Source organism: Gopherus flavomarginatus, chromosome 8 (genome assembly GCF_025201925.1).
Source record: "Gopherus flavomarginatus isolate rGopFla2 chromosome 8, rGopFla2.mat.asm, whole genome shotgun sequence".
In the NCBI taxonomy this organism is placed as follows: domain Eukaryota; kingdom Metazoa; phylum Chordata; order Testudines; family Testudinidae; genus Gopherus; species Gopherus flavomarginatus.
In genome coordinates, this window is record NC_066624.1 from 79,767,659 (window position 1) to 79,787,264 (window position 19,606).

At 42.4% G+C, this 19,606-nt stretch overlaps 1 protein-coding gene across 5 annotated transcripts in view; it reads right to left on the reverse strand.

Moving 5' to 3' along the window:
* Window positions 1-18,366, reverse strand: part of SLC19A3 (solute carrier family 19 member 3) — a 35,371-nt gene extending 17,005 nt beyond the window's left edge. For 2 of the 5 annotated variants that reach the window (XM_050964062.1, XM_050964063.1), the window contains exons 1-4: window positions 18,244-18,366; window positions 14,455-14,615; window positions 13,199-14,015; window positions 9,218-9,410 (exon numbers count right to left, since the gene is read on the reverse strand). In XM_050964062.1, the coding sequence (XP_050820019.1) occupies window positions 9,218-9,410; window positions 13,199-14,015; window positions 14,455-14,604 (1,160 nt within the window). In that variant the 5' untranslated portion in view covers window positions 14,605-14,615; window positions 18,244-18,366. Of the gene's footprint in view, window positions 1-2,406; window positions 2,813-7,450; window positions 7,727-9,217; window positions 9,411-13,198; window positions 14,016-14,454; window positions 14,616-18,243 lie in introns of those variants that run through there. The other 3 variants (XM_050964065.1, XM_050964066.1, XM_050964064.1) reach the window with 3 other exon arrangements.
* Between the last annotated feature and the right edge of the window lie 1,240 nt (window positions 18,367-19,606).

Consider the following 19,606-nt stretch of genomic DNA (forward strand, 5'->3'; position numbering starts at 1 on the left):
TCTACAGTAGAAAATTAATTCAAAGTTATTTTATTTGAATTTCCAGAATCGAGTTCATATATTCAGTGTTGTGTCCCCACTAAAGCACGTGAATTTGGTGGAGTGCGCCCACAGTACCGAGGCTAGCGTCGAATGGCGGAGCGTTGCACTGTGGTAGCTATCCCACAGTTCCCCCAGTCTCTGCCACCCATTGGAATTGTGGGTTAAGCTCCCAGTGCATGATGGGGCAAAAACATTCTCGCGGGTTTTTCTGGGTGTGTGCCATCACTCACTCCTCCCTCCATGAAAGCTCTGGCTGATGCCATGCTGCCAGCAGACAGTGCAGCACAGTGCACCGCCTGTCTCCTGGTATGTTGAATCCACTTCAAATCTCCTCTCCTCTTTTTATCTACTCTTTCATCTAACCATTTCCCACCCATCGTGAACAGAGCCGCACAGCTTCCACCGCAAACTCTGCTCATGCTTCCGCCGCACACTCTGCTCTCACTGATTTTTCCATGTTGTCTGTCCTGGGCTCCCGTGGAAGCTACAGAAGACAACCATTTACCGTCTTTTATCGGCCATCTTGAACCAAACAGCTCATTTTGCGCCCTTTTTCAAGGATTACCTATGCAGGCGCTATTGTGCGGCAAACATGGAGCCCGCTCAGATCTCTGTTGCAGTTTTGACCATTGTAAATACCTTACGCATTATCCAGCAGTATGTTCAGTACTTGCAAAACCGGGCGAGGAAGTGACAACAGTGCGATTACTGTACTGATGAGGACATGGACACAGACGTTCCTAGATGCGTGGCATGTGGCCAGGGGCGGCTCTAGGCATTTTGCCATCCCAAGCACGGCAGGCAGGCTGCCTCTGGTGGTTTGCCTGCGGAGGGTCCGCTGGTCCCATGGCTTTGGCGGACCTCCTGCAGGTGTGCCTGCAGGAGATCCTCTGAAGCCGCGGGACCAGCGGACCCTGCACAGGCACACCACAGAGGGCAGCTTGGCTGCTGCCCTCGCTATGCCGGCAGAGTGCCCTCCGCGGCTTGCCGCCCCAAGCATGCTCTTGGGGTTCTGGGGCCTAGAGCTGCCCCTGCATGTGGCGATTGGGAGACCATGGTGGTATTGCGCCAGGTTCATGTCATGGAACTCTGATTCTGGGTCCACGAAACAAGCACAGACTGGTGGCAATGAGTAGCATTGCATTTCTGGGACGATTCCCAGTGGCTGCAAAACTTTCTTATGCATAGGGCCACTTTCTTGGAACTTTGTGACTTGCTGTCCCCTGCCCTGAAGTGCAAAGACACCAAAATGAGAGCAGCCCTCGCAGTTGAGAAGCGAGTGGCCACAGCACTGTGGAATCAGCTTGGAGTGGGCAAATCTACTGTAGGGGCTGCTGTGCTGTAAGTAGCCAACGCAATCATTGAGCAGCTGCTATCAAGGGTAGTGACTTTGGGAAACGTGCAGACCACTATGGATGGCTTTAATGTGCTGGGGTTCCCTAACTGTGGTGGGGCAATAGACAGAACGCATATTCCCATTTTGGCCCTGGCACACCGGGGTGGCCAGTACATAAACTGCAAGAGGTACTTTCCCATGGTGCTGCAAGCACTGGTGAATCACAAGGGATGTTTCACTGACATCAACATGGGATGGCTGGGAAAGGTGCATGACGCTCACATCTTCAGGAACTCTGGTCAGTTTGAACAGCTGCAGGAAGGGACTTACTTCCCAGACCAGAAAATTACTGTTGGGGATGTTGAAATGCCTGTAGTTATCCTTGGGGGCCCAGCCTACCCCTTAATGCCATGGCTCATGAAGCTGTACGCAGGCACCCTGGACAGTAGTAAGGAGCAGTTCAACAGTAGGCTGAGCAAGTGCAGAATGGTGGTAGAATGTGCTTTTGGACGTTTGAAAGGGTGCTGGCACAGTTTATTGACTCGGTTAGATCTCAGAACAACCAATATTCCAATTGTAATTGCTGCTTGTTGTGTGCTCCACAATATCTGAGAGAGTAAGGGGGAGACATATTTATGGCGGGCTGGGAGATTGAGGCAACTCGCCTGGCAGCCAGTTTCCCACAGGCGGACAACAGGGTGATTAGAAGAGCACAGCAGGGCGCACTGCGCATCAGAGAAACTTTGAAAACCAGTTTCATGACTGGCCAGGGTACGGTGTGACAGTTGTGTGTGTTTCTCTTGAAGTTACCTGCACCCTATATATATGAAAGGAAATAAAGTCAAAATTGTTTAAAAACTGTTCTTTATTATTTGATGCACAACACATTGAGAGAAATTAGAAGGTAAACTGGGGGAATGGTGGAGAGGGTTGAGTTAGGGGGTGGAGGAGGAGGGAAGGACAGATCCAGAAACCAAATCAAAAGTTTGCATATGCCAGCTTTCTGGTGCTTGGGCGATCCTCTGGGGTTGAGTGTGGGGGTCCCCGTAGCCTCCCCCCTCGTCGTCTTGGTCATCTGAGTGAGGAGGCTATGGAACTTGGGGAGGAGGGAGTTTGATTATACAGGGACTGCAGCAGAAGTCTGTAGTCTTGGTGCCTTTCCTGCATTATATCCACCCTACAGCGGAGCATGTCAGTTTGCTCCCCCATGAGCTTGACCATAGTGTCCTGCCTGTTCTCATCCCGCGCCTCCCTCCTCTCTTCATGTTCCTGTAATGCTTTACGGGACTCTGTAATTGTTCAGCTGGGCCCTATCATTGTGGGAGGACTGCATGAGCTTGGCGAACATGTCGTCCTGAGTTCATTTTTTCCACCTTCTAATCTGGACCAGCCTCTGGGACGGAGTAGATAGGGGCCATGTTGAAACATTTGCACCTGTGGGAGGAGAAAAAGGTAGGGTAGTATTTTAAAAAATACTTTGCAGAGACCAAAGGGGGCACTTTGGTATGAGTAAGCCATCACACACGGCTGGGCGACAGAATTCATCTTGCAGGCAGCCCCAGGGGTTCTGCTTTTTCTACATTCATTTCAATGTTTTCAAACTGCTGCCTGTGCACTGTCCTCCTCCTCCTCCTCTTCGTCCTCCAATGTCTCTTCCTCCTTGCTCCATGCATCTCCCCCCTTGCAGGTGTCCACGGACAGTGGTGGGGTAGTGATGGCATCACCCCCCCTAATTACGTGAAGCTCATGGTAAGAGCAGAATGTATGGGGCTGTGACCCAGAGCGCCCGTTTACCTCCCTGGCTTTTTGGTATGCTTGCCTGAGCTCCTTGATTGTTGTACAACACTGCTCTGTGTCCCTAGAGTAGCCTCTTTCCGCCATGGCCCTGGAGACTTCAGCGTAGGTATTTGCATTCCCTTTTTGGAACGTAGTTCTGTTACAAGAAACTCATCTCCCCAGCATGCAATGAGATCCAGTACCGTCCATTCAGACTATGCTGGAGCTCGTTTGCGAATCCGGGATTGCGTGATCTCTTGTGATGGTGGACTCTGCATGGTCTCCTGTGATGGTGGATTGTGCTGATGGTCACCTGTGCTGCTGGTGACCAAACAGGAAATTAAATTCAAAAGTTTCCGGGGCTTTTCCTGCCCACCTGGCTAGTGCATTGGAGTTGAGAGTGTTGTCCAGAGCGGTCACAAGGGAGCATCCTGGGATAACTCCCGGAGGCCAATAACGTCGAATTGTGTCCACAATACTTTTAACTTGGGATTGCAACCTCGATTTAAGTGCTACTCCACTTGCCAAGGAGGAGAACAGAAACTGAATTAAAGAGCCCTTTAAATTGAAAAAAACGGTTTGGTCACATGGACGGAATCATTTTTTTTCTGAAATAACTCGGCTAATTCCGAAATAAAAGGCTAGTGTAGACCAGGCCTCAGGAGACCTTTCACCTTCTGTCCTCTAGGATCAGGGTATTGCCTATAATCCCCGTTTTGTAGATGGAGAACTGAGGCACAGAGGAAACAAGTAATATGTTCAGACTTGCACGGGACGGCTATGAGAGAGCAGGGAATTAAACCTGGGTCTCCCAGGTCCCAGGCTAGTACCAAACTTCTGGATTATCCTTCCATTCTTGGTTCAGATGAGCCCTATGGGATCTAATAGAACCTCTTAAGAACAGTGTTTCTCTTGTCAGTTGGTTTGTACGGTCTGTGGTTTGAGAGTGGCATTGATTACTACATTGGTCTACAATTTTTGAGAAGTCGTCTGCTTCAGAGATAAAATGCGATATTTATTATGTATTTTAATGTGCTGAATTCAAATATGACAATTAAAACAACCGGCTACTGTTTCTAAGATATTTAAGTTTTTACATTTTATGTCTATGTATATTGTGTAGATAGTAGAGTTTTAATCATAAATTGTAAACCTAGGTCTTTTCATGTGTTTATGGTTGCTTTACATGATAATATTTCACCTGTCCTGTTTATGTAACACTTTAAAAATCAGCAAAAGGGTTATATAAATAAAATTTATTATGAAACAAAAGGCAAAAAACTATTATGTACATAGTTTAGTCCTATTCAGTGTCTACTTGGCGCTTCTTGGCTTGTCTCTTGTATTCATTAAATGGAGCATCTCTTGTCACTGTCCAGCAATAGTCTGCAACCATTGATGGGCTCCATTTGCCCTGATAGCCTGCCAGGAGATTCCACTGCTGTAGTCTGGAGCCCAACAGCTCTGCCTTACTCTTGGGTAGTTCCAAATCCCTGACAAGGTCATTCAGTTCACCTTGTGTTATGAGGTGTGGTTCAGAGGAGGATGGGAGAAAATGTGGGTCCTGTGACATTGATGGTTCACAACCAGAAGTTTCATCCTCTTCCTCTTCCGACTCAAGTGAGAATGATTCTGGTGCATCAGGAACTGGCAGTCCTTCTCCGTGGGGTACTGGGCGTATAGCTGATGGAATGTTTGGATAATGCACAGTCCACTTTTTCTTCTTTGACACACCTTTCCCAACTGGAGGCACCATGCAGAAGTAACAATTGCTGGTATGATCTGTTGGCTCTCTCCAAATCATTGGCACTGCAAAAAGCATAGATTTCCTTTTCCTGTTCAACCACTGGCGAAGATCTGTTGCACAAGTGTTGCAGCATATGTATGGGGCCCACCTCTTGTCCTGATCTCCAATTTTGCAGCCAAAATAAAGGTGATAGGCTTTCTTAACCATAGGGGTTATACTGCGCTTTTGTGATGCAAAAGTCACTTCACCACAAACATAGCAGAAGTTATCTGCACTGTTCACACAAGTACGAGGCATCTCTGCTCACTTTGGCTAAACAGAAATGTGTCGCTTTGCAAAAATCAAACACTGACAAAGAAGAGAGCATGACACTGTATGATTTCTAGAGCTGATATAGGGCAATTTGTTCAGCAAAGTGATGTAAGCTTCATTATGATTGCATCGTCCATGACTTCTAGGAATAACATGATGCAATTCATATCACGTAAGATGCAATACCAGCTTCAGATTGCATCATTCATTGTTTTGCCTAAAAAGCAAGTACTGTCCAAACTCAGTCATAGATTTATTCATAGATCCAGTCAAAGATGTATTTTAGTCATTTCTGGTTTAAATTGAGATCCCTTCCCTTTATAACTCACTTATCCTCCGCCATTCCCAAGCCAAGGGTCGTATATACTGACCCAATAGCATATCTTGAAAAGTAGAGCCAATCAACAATTTTAAGCATCATTTTCGTTCTCAGTGACCCAGAATTAGTAAAGTTGGACTATATTTATTTCAGAAGCATTTTGGCTGTAGAGCAGTATTACTACTTATCTGTGCTGAATTCCTGTAACTTTTTGTCTCCATTCTCTCTGGTTTTTTTTGCATTTATTTTAAACCTTTCTTTGTAAAATTGTATCTTTTGGGTCTCCTACTCAGAAAGTTTGCTTGTAATTCTTGCAATACATTGTACAGTATGTCGATTATTTTATTGGCCATAGGATATTTATTAGGTTCCTGAAGTTCTTGTGGCTTTCCATTTTTTGGTAGAGCTGGTTGAACTTCATGACAAACCATCTGCCAGATGTGGCCTATTTTCCTGTTTGTGTACCAATCAGGATATTTTCTGTTTGCAGTGTTTGTAGCCGTGTTGGTCCCAGATATGAGACACACAAGGTAGATGACATGTCTGTCACCTTGTGTTGGAGAATTTGTTCGTTGTTTACTGTTCCTAAACATGTAATATTTAAGACTGTTGCCTTCTGTAAGGCTGTACAGCATATAGCAAATTGGGGAGCAGGCTTTGGCACTATCTCAGTGTAAATGTGCTTAGTTATATTTGGGCCCTCGGGTGTTTTGGAAACCATTTATGGCGAGTACTCAATATGCAGCACTAAGAATGTGGGCTGAGACTGGTCAGGTAAGTCATGCGATGGGTGAGCTAACATTTATAAAAACAGGAGCATTGCATGAAGAAATCATTGGGATGTTGAATCTCTTTGAGGGGAGCATTGTGTAGTCTAGGAAATCCTAGGACATCTGTTTCCTGTCTATTTTGTGCAAAGAATGAGCATTAGTTTTGGCCATATTCACAGACTTCAGATTTAAAAACAGCTGGATTCATTCTTGACTGAGGAAGAGAAAGAAATAGGCTGGATTTATTTGCTGTTCAGCAGGTTTTACATTCATTTCCCCCCCCCCACACACACACACAAACACACTCTCTCTCTCTCTCTCACACACCCACCCCTACCTAAACTGGGGCTTAAATTCTCAGTCTTTCCTGGTGCCCCCCATGCAACCTTTCCCCCACCCCCACACCATGCTATGAAAACTCCAGGGGGGTTGAAAATATTTACCAGAGCTCCGCTCCAGACAGCTCTGGCTGAATTTAAGACTTGACCTAATTTATCTAGCTGGATTAATAATCAAAGGTGGCTCGGAAAGCACTTTCAATACAAATTGACTTGTGTGCACATGGATGCACCCATTCATGTTTCAACAGCTGTATTTGCATGAAAAAAATCCTCCCCAAATATTTGTATGAACAAAATTCTATTGCACCATATTCACAAAAAAGCAATATAAACAGAAGGCTGGATTGAATAGTGTGTCAGATGTGTCATACTTCTTCGTGTGTGTGTGTGTGTGAAAGAGAGAGGAGTGTGTGTGTTAGATGGGTGTGAAATGGTTTTCCTATTCTGTGAGAAGTTTAGAGATTTTGAAAAAATTTCCTGTCCTAAATTGAGATTAAAAGTTAATGTTGAAAAATTTCGCAAATTGATAATCTGGAAAGAAGAAAAAAAAACCCTTAGATTGGGTCAGTTGATACATTTTGTTTTGATTATTTTGAAATGTTGCATTTGATTGTTTAAATATTTTGTTTTTAGTATAAATTAACTAAAATGTCAAAATAAGAGTTGTTTTGAACCAGAGAACGAACCATTTCATTTTGAAAATGCTGACATGAACATCTCAACAACATTTCTTTTAGTTGTGAGATTGTTGATGGGAAAGGCTCTGTTTCAATCAGTTTCAGTTTTGATGAATTGGGATCTTCTGATGAAAAATCTTTTAATTAGAAAGTTCCCCACTAGCGCTAGTGTGTGTTGTGTAGACAGATGCAAGCTTCGTATCGATGATATGGGAATGTAGGAATACTGCTTTTCGCACATTCTTATTTAATTCCTCCTGATGTTTTATTTAATGCTGTTCATTTTGTTAATATTTCTTGATTATAGAAAGATGGGCTACCAGGGATGTGTAAACATGTTAGGTTTAACTCATCTAATGGCTTTCAAGTAATCAGGAAAGGATTGAAATCCATTAATGGGCTTTTCCTAGTAAGGAGAAAATGAGGACACAATTGAGGTTACTCTTCTAACTCTTTTTCTTTATAATATGCTCAGAGTTTGTCTAACTGCTTTGAGCAGAGGTGGTGATTGATAGCAATCGCAGCAACTAGGCTTACTGCACTCACAACTACAGAAAACAGCTATGTACAAACTTCTAGCCAGCCTATAGTTTCTTACACCAAAATACACCAGCTGCTGTGTGACTGTATGGGTTTTTTCCCCCCAGAGCAACAGAGGGCTAAAGAAGCTGGTATTTTCCAAGCCCTGGGAAGAAGTCACCTCTGACTATATAGCTGCAATGTAACATAAGCAAAATCTATTTGAATTCAATGACACACTCTCTCTCTCTCTCTCTTCCCCCTCCCCTTTAAAAACAAAGTTTGGATGTATTTATTATCAGTCTGTTCTTTTTAAAAGCACTAATTAACCTATCAGCAAGCTGTAAACAGGGGCAGCTCCAGCCCCAGCACACCAAGCGCGTGCTTGGGGTGGCAAGCCGCGGAGGCCGCTCTGTCGGCGCCGTGCGGGCGACAGGCAGCCTGCCTCTGGCAGTTTGCCTGTGGAGGGTCCGCTGGTCCCGCAGCTTTGGAGGACCTCCAGCAGGCACGCTGAAGCTTCAGGACCAGTGGACCCTCCGCAGGCAAACCGCCAGAGGCAGCCTTCCTGCTGTGCTTGGGGTGGCAAAATCCCTAGAGCTGCCCCTGGCTGTAAATATACCTAGGTATAGCTGTAGGTTAATTTAACAGCTCTTAACACCATCTGTGACAAAGCTATATCATATCTAAAATGTAGCTTACAGCAATAAATATCCATCAGATACCCATAACTAGCTGAAATAGAGATGGCATAATATAACTAGTTGTTGAATTCCTTGAGACATTTCCAGTTATGTAGAAATATTATGGCTTATTCTTTCTGCATTCAGTGGTCACTTGTGGGTGACATCTTTCAAACACCATATATGTTTCACATTCCACCCAGCTGAAGACAGTGTTGTATTTGTAATTGTGGGAGGAAAGATGGATACATTTGTACTGGTTGGCTGTCGTCCTTGTTTTCTTGTCTTAGTCCTCCATACTACTCTAACAACCCCTTGAAATGAAAATAGGGAATATATTGATTTAATTCAAGGTGTTAATGAGCTGTAATCAATCTAATGCTAGACTTCATTATTTTTAAATTGAAGGAGTGTCTAATGTGACTTTTTTATTGGTTTGAGAAGTCTGTGAATAAACAGCAGAGAGTCCTGTGGCACCTTATAGACTAACAGATGTATTGGAGCATGAACTTTTGTGGATGAATACCCACTTCATGCATCCGACGAAGTGGATATTCACCCACGAAAGCTCATGCTCCAATACATCTGTTAGCTTATAAGGTGCCACAGGACTCTTTGCTGCTTTTACAGATCCAGACTAACTCTACCCCTCTGATACTGTGAATAAACAATTCAGCATGATGATGGTTTGTACTTACGTTGATATTGTTATGAGGAGCATATAACATGACTTGAAAACTAGATAGCTAGCATAGCATGCCCAGATGTTGGTAGTAAAATGCATGAGAAATAGTGAACCAGCATCCAGTGCAGAGAAGATTCCCAGTGCTAGCTCTCCTGAAAGATCCCAGTTAATTTTCACATATCCTACTGCCATGGAGGTTACTGAACCTAGAGAGATGATATAAGAACATTGAGTTTTATATCTGCCATGCTATCAAATGAATAGTAACATACTTATGTTTTGATTTTAAAGCCCACAGTAAATATTTTATTAGAACAGTTCTAGTTTCAGTTGTAAGTTGTTTATTTTATGTAACAGATTAGTCATTTTTAGACACCTGCATTCATCGTCTTGTCATTTTTATTAATGATAAATCATAGGCATGATTATACTCAGTGTATTGGACAAGCTTTTGTGCAAACAGAAAATGTTCTTAGTCTGAATGTCAGCAGTATGTACTGGAGCTGGACTACTCTAGAGAGAATCTGGGCTAATTGATTGACAAAAGAAGCCATACTAGATGGTTCAATGCCTCCCATAGATAAATCAAGAGAAACTGCTATTCCAGTTATAGACATAGTACCTCAAGCTGGCATTTTTATTTACCAGTCTAATGGTCGATATTGATGCAATTCTGAAAGGTATTTTGCCACTTCAATGAAGTTGCTGAATATTTTCTGAAATATCAGATAAGTATAGATTTGACATATAGAAAAGGTTGTTACAGACCCATTTGTTAGTTTTTGAATGCTGGAAGGAAGAGCTTTTGCCTGGCTTAAGGGACTCTTTTTCTATTTAATTTTTTTTTCTAATTGACTAATTAAGAAAAAAATCTGAGAGACCATCCTGCAACACGTCCTTTTAAATGTATTATTTAAAAAATGTATAAGGGCTTTTCTGCTCCCTTACTGACATTGAGAAGATTTTTTTCAGTCAGTCTGTTTTTTCTCTTGCTAACTGTCTGCCCAGTAAAAACTGTGACTCTAGACAAAATGCTGTTAAGTGAGTAAAGTAAACAAACATGAAAAAATAGAACATATATTGTTCTGCTAACTACTTTGTCTCAGTCCTCTTACGTGTTACTTGTTACAGTAATAGGTATGAATTTTCAGGTAGAAATGTAATCTTCAAGTTGATGGTGTCCTGAGCTGAATGGTAGGTGTGCATAAAAGTCAAATGCGAGTCCCTAAGAATTCAGCTGCTCAGGTTAGTTGTTCAAATACCCAACTAATGAAATGACTTCAATGGGTCTATACTTGGGAGGAGCACTAGATCCCATAATAAGTGCATCTTCCCCAAACACTCCTAGAGTGACTAACAACACCACAGGATAGTAAAGGCTGGCAGCATTATGGAACCCAAGTTAAAGCTGTTCAGGTGGCGTAGACTGCATTTACATTCCTTCAGTTTGGTTACCACCCTTCTTCCTGCCCCCCCCCCCAAAAAAAAAAAAACAACAAACCCTACAAACTTTAACTTAAAATTTCCTGTTTGTCTGATGATCGTAGTCTAGCCACATCACCATTACTTTAGGATGGTTTTTTTTTTTTTTTGATACTATAACTATAAAAGGGTGTCCTGCCACTTTAAGGGCTAGAAGGCCTAGGGCCAGCCCTGTTTAATTAGCACTGCCCTGTTAACATGTATGAGTTATTGGACTTAAATAGAAGAAAGCCCAGTGGTTGGGGGTTTGGCTGGGGAGGGAGAGCAGACAGGCTTCTCCCACGTGGAGCAAGAAGTCTGACTCAGGTCAGGAACTGTCTGATGGCAGTGGCCAGCCAGAGACCCTTGGTGGGAGGGTAGACCTGGTCCAGATTGCTGGGTTGTTTGGAGCTCAGTAGCCAGTAGTTAGGTGGTAAGACAGGCCATTGTTGCCTGGGTCCTCCAGCAGTGGATGTGGCTGAAGGCTGAGCCCATTGGGGCCGAAGATTTTTTGCTTTTGGTGCTTGTTTTGTACTTGGATTAAGGGATTTGTTACCCCAGAAGGGCTGAGAACATAAATGACTACAGGAGGAAGGGAGTAAGGCAGAGACTGCAAGGCCAGGTTTTGCTGCAAGGTACGCTCTGGAACGGTGAGTGTTGTATGTACCCTTCACTCAAACTTGGCTGCGTTTTTGTCTGGAAACTTTCTTGGTTTTTGAACAAGTATTTTTGTAAAAATAGTGGTGTTTGCCCATGTGATCTGGAAGTACTTATTTGGCTGCAGATATGTAACTCCTTGCATTCTGAAGACAGCTGTATTAATTAGCATGTTGCAGTCCCCTCTTTGTTAGAACTGTAGTGATATTTTTAGAAATGTACACGTGCTGATCTGTGAATGTACTTTCTCCTTCCCAGTTCTGCTTAGAAGACCCTTGGGGTTCCCCGGGGAGTTTAATAATTCCGCTGAGTTTTGTTCATGTCCTTTTAAAATATACCAAACTCCTTTGTGGCTTTAGAAGCTCAGCCTGAATCCTGAAGCAAATCCTTTGACTGATGAATTTGCTAAGTCCACAGATCTTTTGTGAAACTTGCTAGGCCAGCCAGACCTTTTATTGATCTTGAAAAATCTATAGGATGCCAACCAAGAACAGTGTTCTCTCATTCCTAATCAGGCAGAGCATCACAATCGCTTACCTATCCTAGTGCTCAATGTATGAACTTGCTGGGCTTTTTGAGATGTGACGTGACACAGAATGGTTATGAGAATTTATCTGAGGAAACACCTTGGGAGTGATTCACTGTTGCCTTGCACCTTGTGCTGCCATTTATCCCAGTGCAAAGTGAGTGTAAAACGCTGCTGGATTGGGATGGTAGCATTCTGCATTTGTTTTGCATTGGGGTAAATAACTATTCCAGCTGCAGGGTAGCAATGGACCAGGTTCCTAATTCTTTTTTAAAACTCTGGTATCTCAGGATAGTGAAAACAACAAGGAGTCCTTGTGGCACCTTAGAGACTAACACATTCATTTGGGCATAAGCTTTCGTGGGCTAAACCCACTTCATCAAGATAGTGAGTATAACAGTTCGCTTAAAATTTTTGGTGAAAAAATTCTCCTCTAGCCCCACATTGCACATACCAATTAGGATTTAGAAATTTCTTGAGGCTTGGAATTTTTTTAAGTTCCTGTTCATAAAGGAGGGGTAACCACTGGCTCTGTCTTGCAGACTTTATTCATATGAGTAGCAAGGCAACAGGGTTATATGTGAGAGAAGGCTCAACTACAGATGGGCCTCTAATGAAACCCTAGAGGTGCACTTTAACTCTGGGGATGCTACCATCTCACCATATATTACTTACTTCCAAAACCCATGCTTCAGACTGAAATTTATTTGACTGTGAACACATAAAACATCTGAAAATTAAGTTTGATATTAAACTGATCTTCCTGTCATTTGATAGCTAATTCTAATAAGTACACTGGCCTGGGTCTCATCAAGAGAAGTACCGTACACAAGAGTACGTCCAAAGTGTGCGCCATACTCTGTTGAAGGATTTCTCTAACTTTTCATAGTGTGATCCATGTCTTCTTAGGGAGCATCTCACAGAAACACCCCTTCCCATTCAGAAACGGGCAACATAGGAAGGCCCATGTGGAAGAATAACATGGTGGCAATGCATTGTGAAATTCTTTGAATGAATGTAGCAGCTGGACACAAGGTCCATGTGATCGGCATGCTCTCCACAGTCCACCAAGTACTGCACAAAACTCTGGTCATTAAAGACTATGCTTTGAGAGTCACCCCCCTAGAGAAATACGTGGTCTGGTGTTACATTTGAGACTTCTCATATGTCTCATGAAGTATTATATTTTGAATGTACAACCTGCCTACCCATACTGTGGAATGCTTGATAGGCATGAAATGGACTTAAACCACATAATAGGAGCACACATGATTTATAACATATACCTGGTATAGTTTGTATTTTAGAATTTGCTGGAGGAAATACTTTAATACTATATTGTTTACTTACTCAAAAATGTTGCTGCTGCCTCAACAGCCCCATTATAAATGTCATAATTCTGAGAGGGTGCTCTGTCGTCCCATAACACCTGGATGTAATTCACAATCTGGTTATAGCCTGCGGTGGCTAAAGCCCACCATAGGGACCAGTAAAGAAGCTTCTTTGTGCAATAGCATTCCTTTAAATCCTTGCATAACTGCACAAGCATATGACACTGGTGCTTGTCAGACTGGCATTCAGGCAATGTCCTGGAAATGACAGATGATTTCACAACATCTTTGTCCTCTTGGCAACTTGGCTGCTCGTTAATGCTGGGTGCGTTTGACATTGTGTCTTGTCCCATTGTTCCTTGCGGAGTTTCAGGGATATGATTTTTGTGAAAGAACATACTTTTTTTTGGCATTGGTAGAAAAAATGAGGCTAGGAAGGCCAAGGACAGAGAAGCCAAACTGATGGCATTTAGATAAAAATAGGATAGCTCTGCCAAAGATACTAAAAGTTGCCCCAACACTGCTGCAACTGTGGTTGAAACAAGTGTGATGCTTCTGCAATAACTAGTCACTTTCTGATAATGATCAGCACTGACAACGCTGTAAATGTAGGCATAATAGGCAACTTCAGTGGCTGTTACCATCCCATAAAAAAACTCCATCCACTGCATGGCTAACACTCCTTGGAAAAATAAAAGCATCAGCCATGTAATAATGAAGCTAAGGCCTTGTAGACTAATGATGGGCTTATAGCGCAGATAGTCCGTAATCAAGAAAACGGGAAACAGCAGCACCAGATAGGAGTATGTCCAAACTGGGAAAACCTGGTTTGTAACCTGGAAGGGAAAGGAAGGAATTCTGTGATTTTTTTTAATTTTTTTTAATTTTAATTTTTTATTTTTTAATAAACTTGGAGAAAGAATCATGCTCATTGCTGTTAATTCAATGTGTTAAATATAGCAATATAAGTATGCATGATGTTCACTGTTTAATAGGGAAAACTTTATTTTATGAACCCTATCGCCTTAACATTTTTAAACATATGCTGTCTACATGCCCCCTGAATATTATCTTCTGTCAGGGAGTTCTCTGTTGGCCCTTTAGGGCAGAAATGAGGATTGAGCTTCTAATCTTTCACAGGGGAAATATCATTCATGTATCTTTCTGTAATAAATGGCGGCGAGTAAATGAGATTCTTATAGTTTCTTTATGAAGAATAAAGTACACTCAGTATTTTGTTATTCCATATAATGGGAAAGCAGTGTATAGCCATACCTCATCGATAGTCAGGTTTTTATCTGGTCCTGTTAGATAAGGGGTGAGGAAAGGTTCTGATGGCCTCATCATGGAGAAAAATCCATAAATGCAGAGAACCAGGGTAGGATAAATCCAGCTGCTGCTTCGTATTTCCTTGCAGCAAGCCATGGCTTGGCCAACTAAAATATGGTGAAGGAAATGGTGTGTTAAATAGAAGACAGGTGCTCTTCACTGGAACTGAAGGCTATTTTAAAATTCAGTTAATTATTTTTAAAAGATCCAGACACTAAAGAAACTTTTGTGAACACTGAAAACAGAGTGCCTTCTCTTAAAAGCGTGCAAGAGAACAACTCTTGTTGAAAAGCACAGACATATAGAAATCCCATTCAATTTGTGGTTGTTTTACAGGATTTTTTAAGGGACTACAAAGGACTGCTTGTAAGAGTTTTAGCTATGGAATTCAGGTGCATTATTCTCATTTAGTGTTGAATGACAACCAAGTTGACCACGGAAAATTTTTCTTAGTCAGTTGATGGTTGAGGAATTTTTTCTTTCATTTCCTACTTGAGAGCAAAATGGGACACAGTTTGTCTATTTATTAATGGTCTCCTCCCAACTCTTCCTGCTTTCATATGCAGATCTCCCAAAGTGCAGGGGAGGTCAGGCTACCAAGGGAGGGGAGATGGATCATAGTAGTAAACTATGGGAAAGGACACTGGATCAGATCCTCTGTGGGTGTAAATTGGCAGGGTTCCACAGAAGTCAGCTTTGGATCCTGTCCCACTATTTAAAATGTAAGTGAAAGGTCTTGTTGTTATTTATTAGTTATCCCTAAGTAGGGCATACTGAAACTGAAAAACAGATGTTTTTGCACACTCATGTATTGGGATTTATGGAACAAATTAATACCCAGTTTAATCCATTGGCCCCAACTCAGGCATAAGTCTAATAAGTGTGGGTGAACCAAATTTAGAGGCAATGTGTCAATGGAAGTAAATTCCCTAACTTAAATTCCTTTAGGAATTTAGCTTACACAATCTTCAAAATGACCTCTGAATTTGAGCTGGTAAATCTATTGGGAATCTAAGCTGGTACATTTTTCAGTCACCTCAGTGCACAGGTTACACCATTTTAGATCCCCATAAGTTTATTTCAACTTTCACCCTCTTGCCAATGTATAACTTATACCTAGGGCTGATTGAAAATTTTCCATCAATTTTTTTGATGGAAAATTTTTTTCAACTAGTCAGATTTGTGTTTGGAATGTCTGCTTTTTTCACTGGAAAATCTGAAAGTCAAAATTTTCAATTTAGGGATGAAACATCGAAATTTTCCATTGAAATTTCCACAACAAAAAAAATCCCTTTTATCTACATTTTTCTGTGAAGCTGTAATATTTTCTAAATAGTCTATTTACATCTACTAAATCTAAGGCAGTCCAGATTAACTCACATACTAATGGACCAGAAGAGTTACTATAGGAAGCAAAGTGATTTACAGTGTGTATGTAAAACATATAAATTAAAGTAAGGGATTTAAAGGCAACTTTAATTTACACCTTCTTACATCACAGCCGATTAGGCTCCCTGACAGGGCAGTAAGTAGGGATTCTGATTTATATCGCTTTTCAAAACCAGAGGCAATGCATAGTCCAGGGATTCTCAGACATCATTGCACCACACCCCTCTTCTGACAACAAAAACTACTACATGACCCCAGAAGTGGGAACTGAAGTCTGAGTCTGCCTTAGCCCTACTGCCCTGGGTGGCAGGGAGGGTGGAGGGGGGACCCAAAGCCTGAGCCCCACCACTCCAGGCAAAGGCCTGTAACCTGAAACCCACCACCCAGGGTTGAGGCTCTCGTGCCTTGGCTTTAGCCCCAAGCAGTGGGGCTTGGGCGTCAGTCCTGGCCCCAGCAAGTCTAATGCCAGCCCTGGCAACCCCATTAGAACAGAGTTGTGACCCACTTTGGGATGCCAACCCCCAGTTTGAGAACTGCTGGCATTGTCTATTTACTTCAATGGATTTACACTGAGATTCATTTGGTCCTGTGTGAATTTTGTAGATTAGTCAGTAGGGGGCAAGATAATCCCAACATATTCAACACTTGAGCGGAAGGGCACATGTCTGCACCGCTGTACAAGAGAGCTGTACCGCTACCATTGAACTTCTGTTCCTGCTTCGTTCTATCCCTGTCATTGCAGCCACTATTCATGCTTCCACTGCTGAGGCTGCAGCCATGACAGCAGCATGTTCTTACCCTGCCATGTCTTCTACCCTACCCATTTAGTCACAATAACATTCCCGCGCTAGGGTGACCATATTTCCCAAAGAGAAAATGGGGAAACCCCCCAGGCTGTTACCCAGTCGGTGGAACACTGCAGGGACCAGGCATGCTGCTCTGCCCCTGCAGCCCTACCTTCCCCCTGGGGGGAGGGGGTGGCATCTCTGCCTCCTCCATATCACACCCCTTTTCCCCCACCAAAAGTGGGAGTTTGCCCTGTTTAATCTGGCTGACTTGATCAGTTGGCAAGAGCAAATGGAATACATGCTTCCTTTTGAGGGGAAAAAAAAGTTGGGATGGCTGGGACACTGCTTAAAAAGGGGACTGTCCTGGTCAGAATGGGATGAATGGTCACCCTATTCCTCACCTTTGTTTCTCTTAAAGAGAAGCTAAAATACAACATTATGCATAAGCCTATAAATAAACAAATATACTTCACATGATACTTAAACTGTGAACAATAACAGCAAAGAATGGATTTCAGTGTGCATGTAATGGTATAAAAGGAACGTATTTAGCTAAGCTCATGTTACCTGCGATAGCCGAGGCTGTAGTTTCTTCTCATTAGGTTTGCTTCTGAGAATTAATCTGCCACTACACTCCTTCAAGAGTTATGATATACTCCATGCTGTGTGCCTGGCCAGCTATGTGAGCCAATGCAAGGGCTTGGGGACCCCTGCGTTCTCCTCATCCCCTCTGAGATTTTTTCGTACACTGCTAGGAGTGCTAGAAATGAGCAGTCCCTGTATTCTAGGGAATTCAGAAACTGCCACGCAGGGGATTAAATGGGTGCCTTTTGTACACCCCACTCTCATGTGCATCCATGGAGCAGCTGGTCACAATGTGACCCATAGTTAATATCAAAGTCAAGTATTCAGGCATGTTTGCTTGACTGCTAGTATCTCATCAAACACAGTACTCTATTTTTTTTTTTGAGCTACATGAACATCATCCTCTTCAGGTTTCAGCAAATCCTAGTCTAACCTTTCTTTTTATACGTTAGTAACCCCAGTGACTACATCCAGAGCCATTGCAGCGCACACGCAGGCTAATTCCCAATCCAGGCATGGGTTTCTTACAATTGTGTCCTGGTTTCTTTTCCCAGGAGTCTTTCTTCAAGTCTGCTACCCAAGAGTATAAGTGATTTTTTTTTGCACTTAATTTATATGATCCGCAATCATTCTTGACAACAAGATTTTTACCTTTTTACTGGGGAGGGTGTCTACCAGTCTCCTGCACTTTTCTCTTTATTGCCACCCCTTCTTTTATGCTAATGATTCTCTGCACTTCTTTTGGAAAGTTGCTAAACTCCCTTGATTGTCAAACAGCACCACCTCTTTGTTTTCCCTTTTTGCCCACCCAGTTTCTGATCTCAATTCATCACTTTTTCCAGAGCTGCTGCTTTCCCCTCATTCTATTAAGTCCCTCATATTCTAATAGCACTGATTTCCCTCCCTTTCTTTTCTCCCTTTTTCCTTTGCATTTATTGGATTTTAGGTTTCTTAAACTCGGATGCAATCAAACCTTGTCTGTCGTGGCTTGTTCTTGATTTCCTTTTGTCCCGCCTTGGTATAGTTCCCTTTTTAATAGTCCATGTTCTTTTGTTTCTCCTAGTTCAACCTTGTTCCCCTTTTATTCCAGCTGTGGTACTCCTGTTTGTTTTTAGCTGCCTTCCTGTTGCACTTTGTCTTTCAACTTGTTTTACTAGGCGTCTTCCCGAAAATCCGCCCAGCTAGCTTCAATGGAATTAATTAAAAAGTTTTAAAGGAACAGTAGTTTAATTCTGGCATATTATTTATTTGCATTGTGGCAGAGTCAAAAGGCACCAGTCAGTCAAGACTGGGCACACTGTGCTAGTCCCTATGCAAACATGCAGGTAATAAATAAGCTCTCTTAAGAACTTGCCATCTAATTGACTAAAAAAGTGTGTGTGAACTAACAAAGTGATGGAGGAAAAGTGTAATGATACCAAGTAATGAGGCGACATCAGTCAATCATGAACAGTTTGATGTTCCAAATCATTCCAATGGTTTATGAAATAAAATATCTGTTCCCAACTGCCCCACAGTGGTCACTGGCTGGACAAATTTCCTGAGGAGGTCACAACAGATTTGAGTCTGGAGGAGGGAGTTGAAGGAGGGTAGTGAATGGGAGAATAATTGTCAGCCTACAAAAGATGTATGAAGTGTACATATAAGTACACTGTATAGTTTTAAGGTTCTGAAACCTCCCAGGTGACCTGATCCTCTACTGGGCTAGGTTAGCATAGGTCCATTAGGTTCTCTAACTACCAATTTACAGTTTGAAAACATTAGCCACTACTGTTTTTGTGTCTACAAAGTAGATGGATCCAGGAGATTCTGTTCTCAGTGCTCCAACCTGGGAGAAGGGAGAGCTGTGGAGAATAGCTCCGTACTGCTAAACCAAGAAACCCTTTTTGTTTTTAATAGAAGGGGAGCTGTATTCCCTTCCATACCCCTTTTAGTTCACTGTACCTTACACTCCCCAAGATTTTCCCATCCCCACTGATCACTATCAGTGTGTCTAGACTGACCACATTTTTAAAAGTGGCTAGGTATCTGAGTGCTTCAATTGTTGGGTGCCCAATGTCAGACAGGCTGGCCCCCTGAAGTTCTCATGTTGGACAGGTGTGGGACTTGTGAACTTAGCTGTACTTTTTTTATTTTCCAGAAGTTCTCAGGTTTTCCATTTCTTAGAATTTGCAGAGAGGTTAAAATGAGAATGAAAGGATTTGTAGTTAAATGAAAACCAAAGATAATTCCAGTCAAATTCGTCCACTGCTTTGGTCTCTGCAGTATTTAATATTTCCAAAATAAATCAATGCTATTGCTGCACAAGTTTTATCCCATCAATCAAATATTTAAGA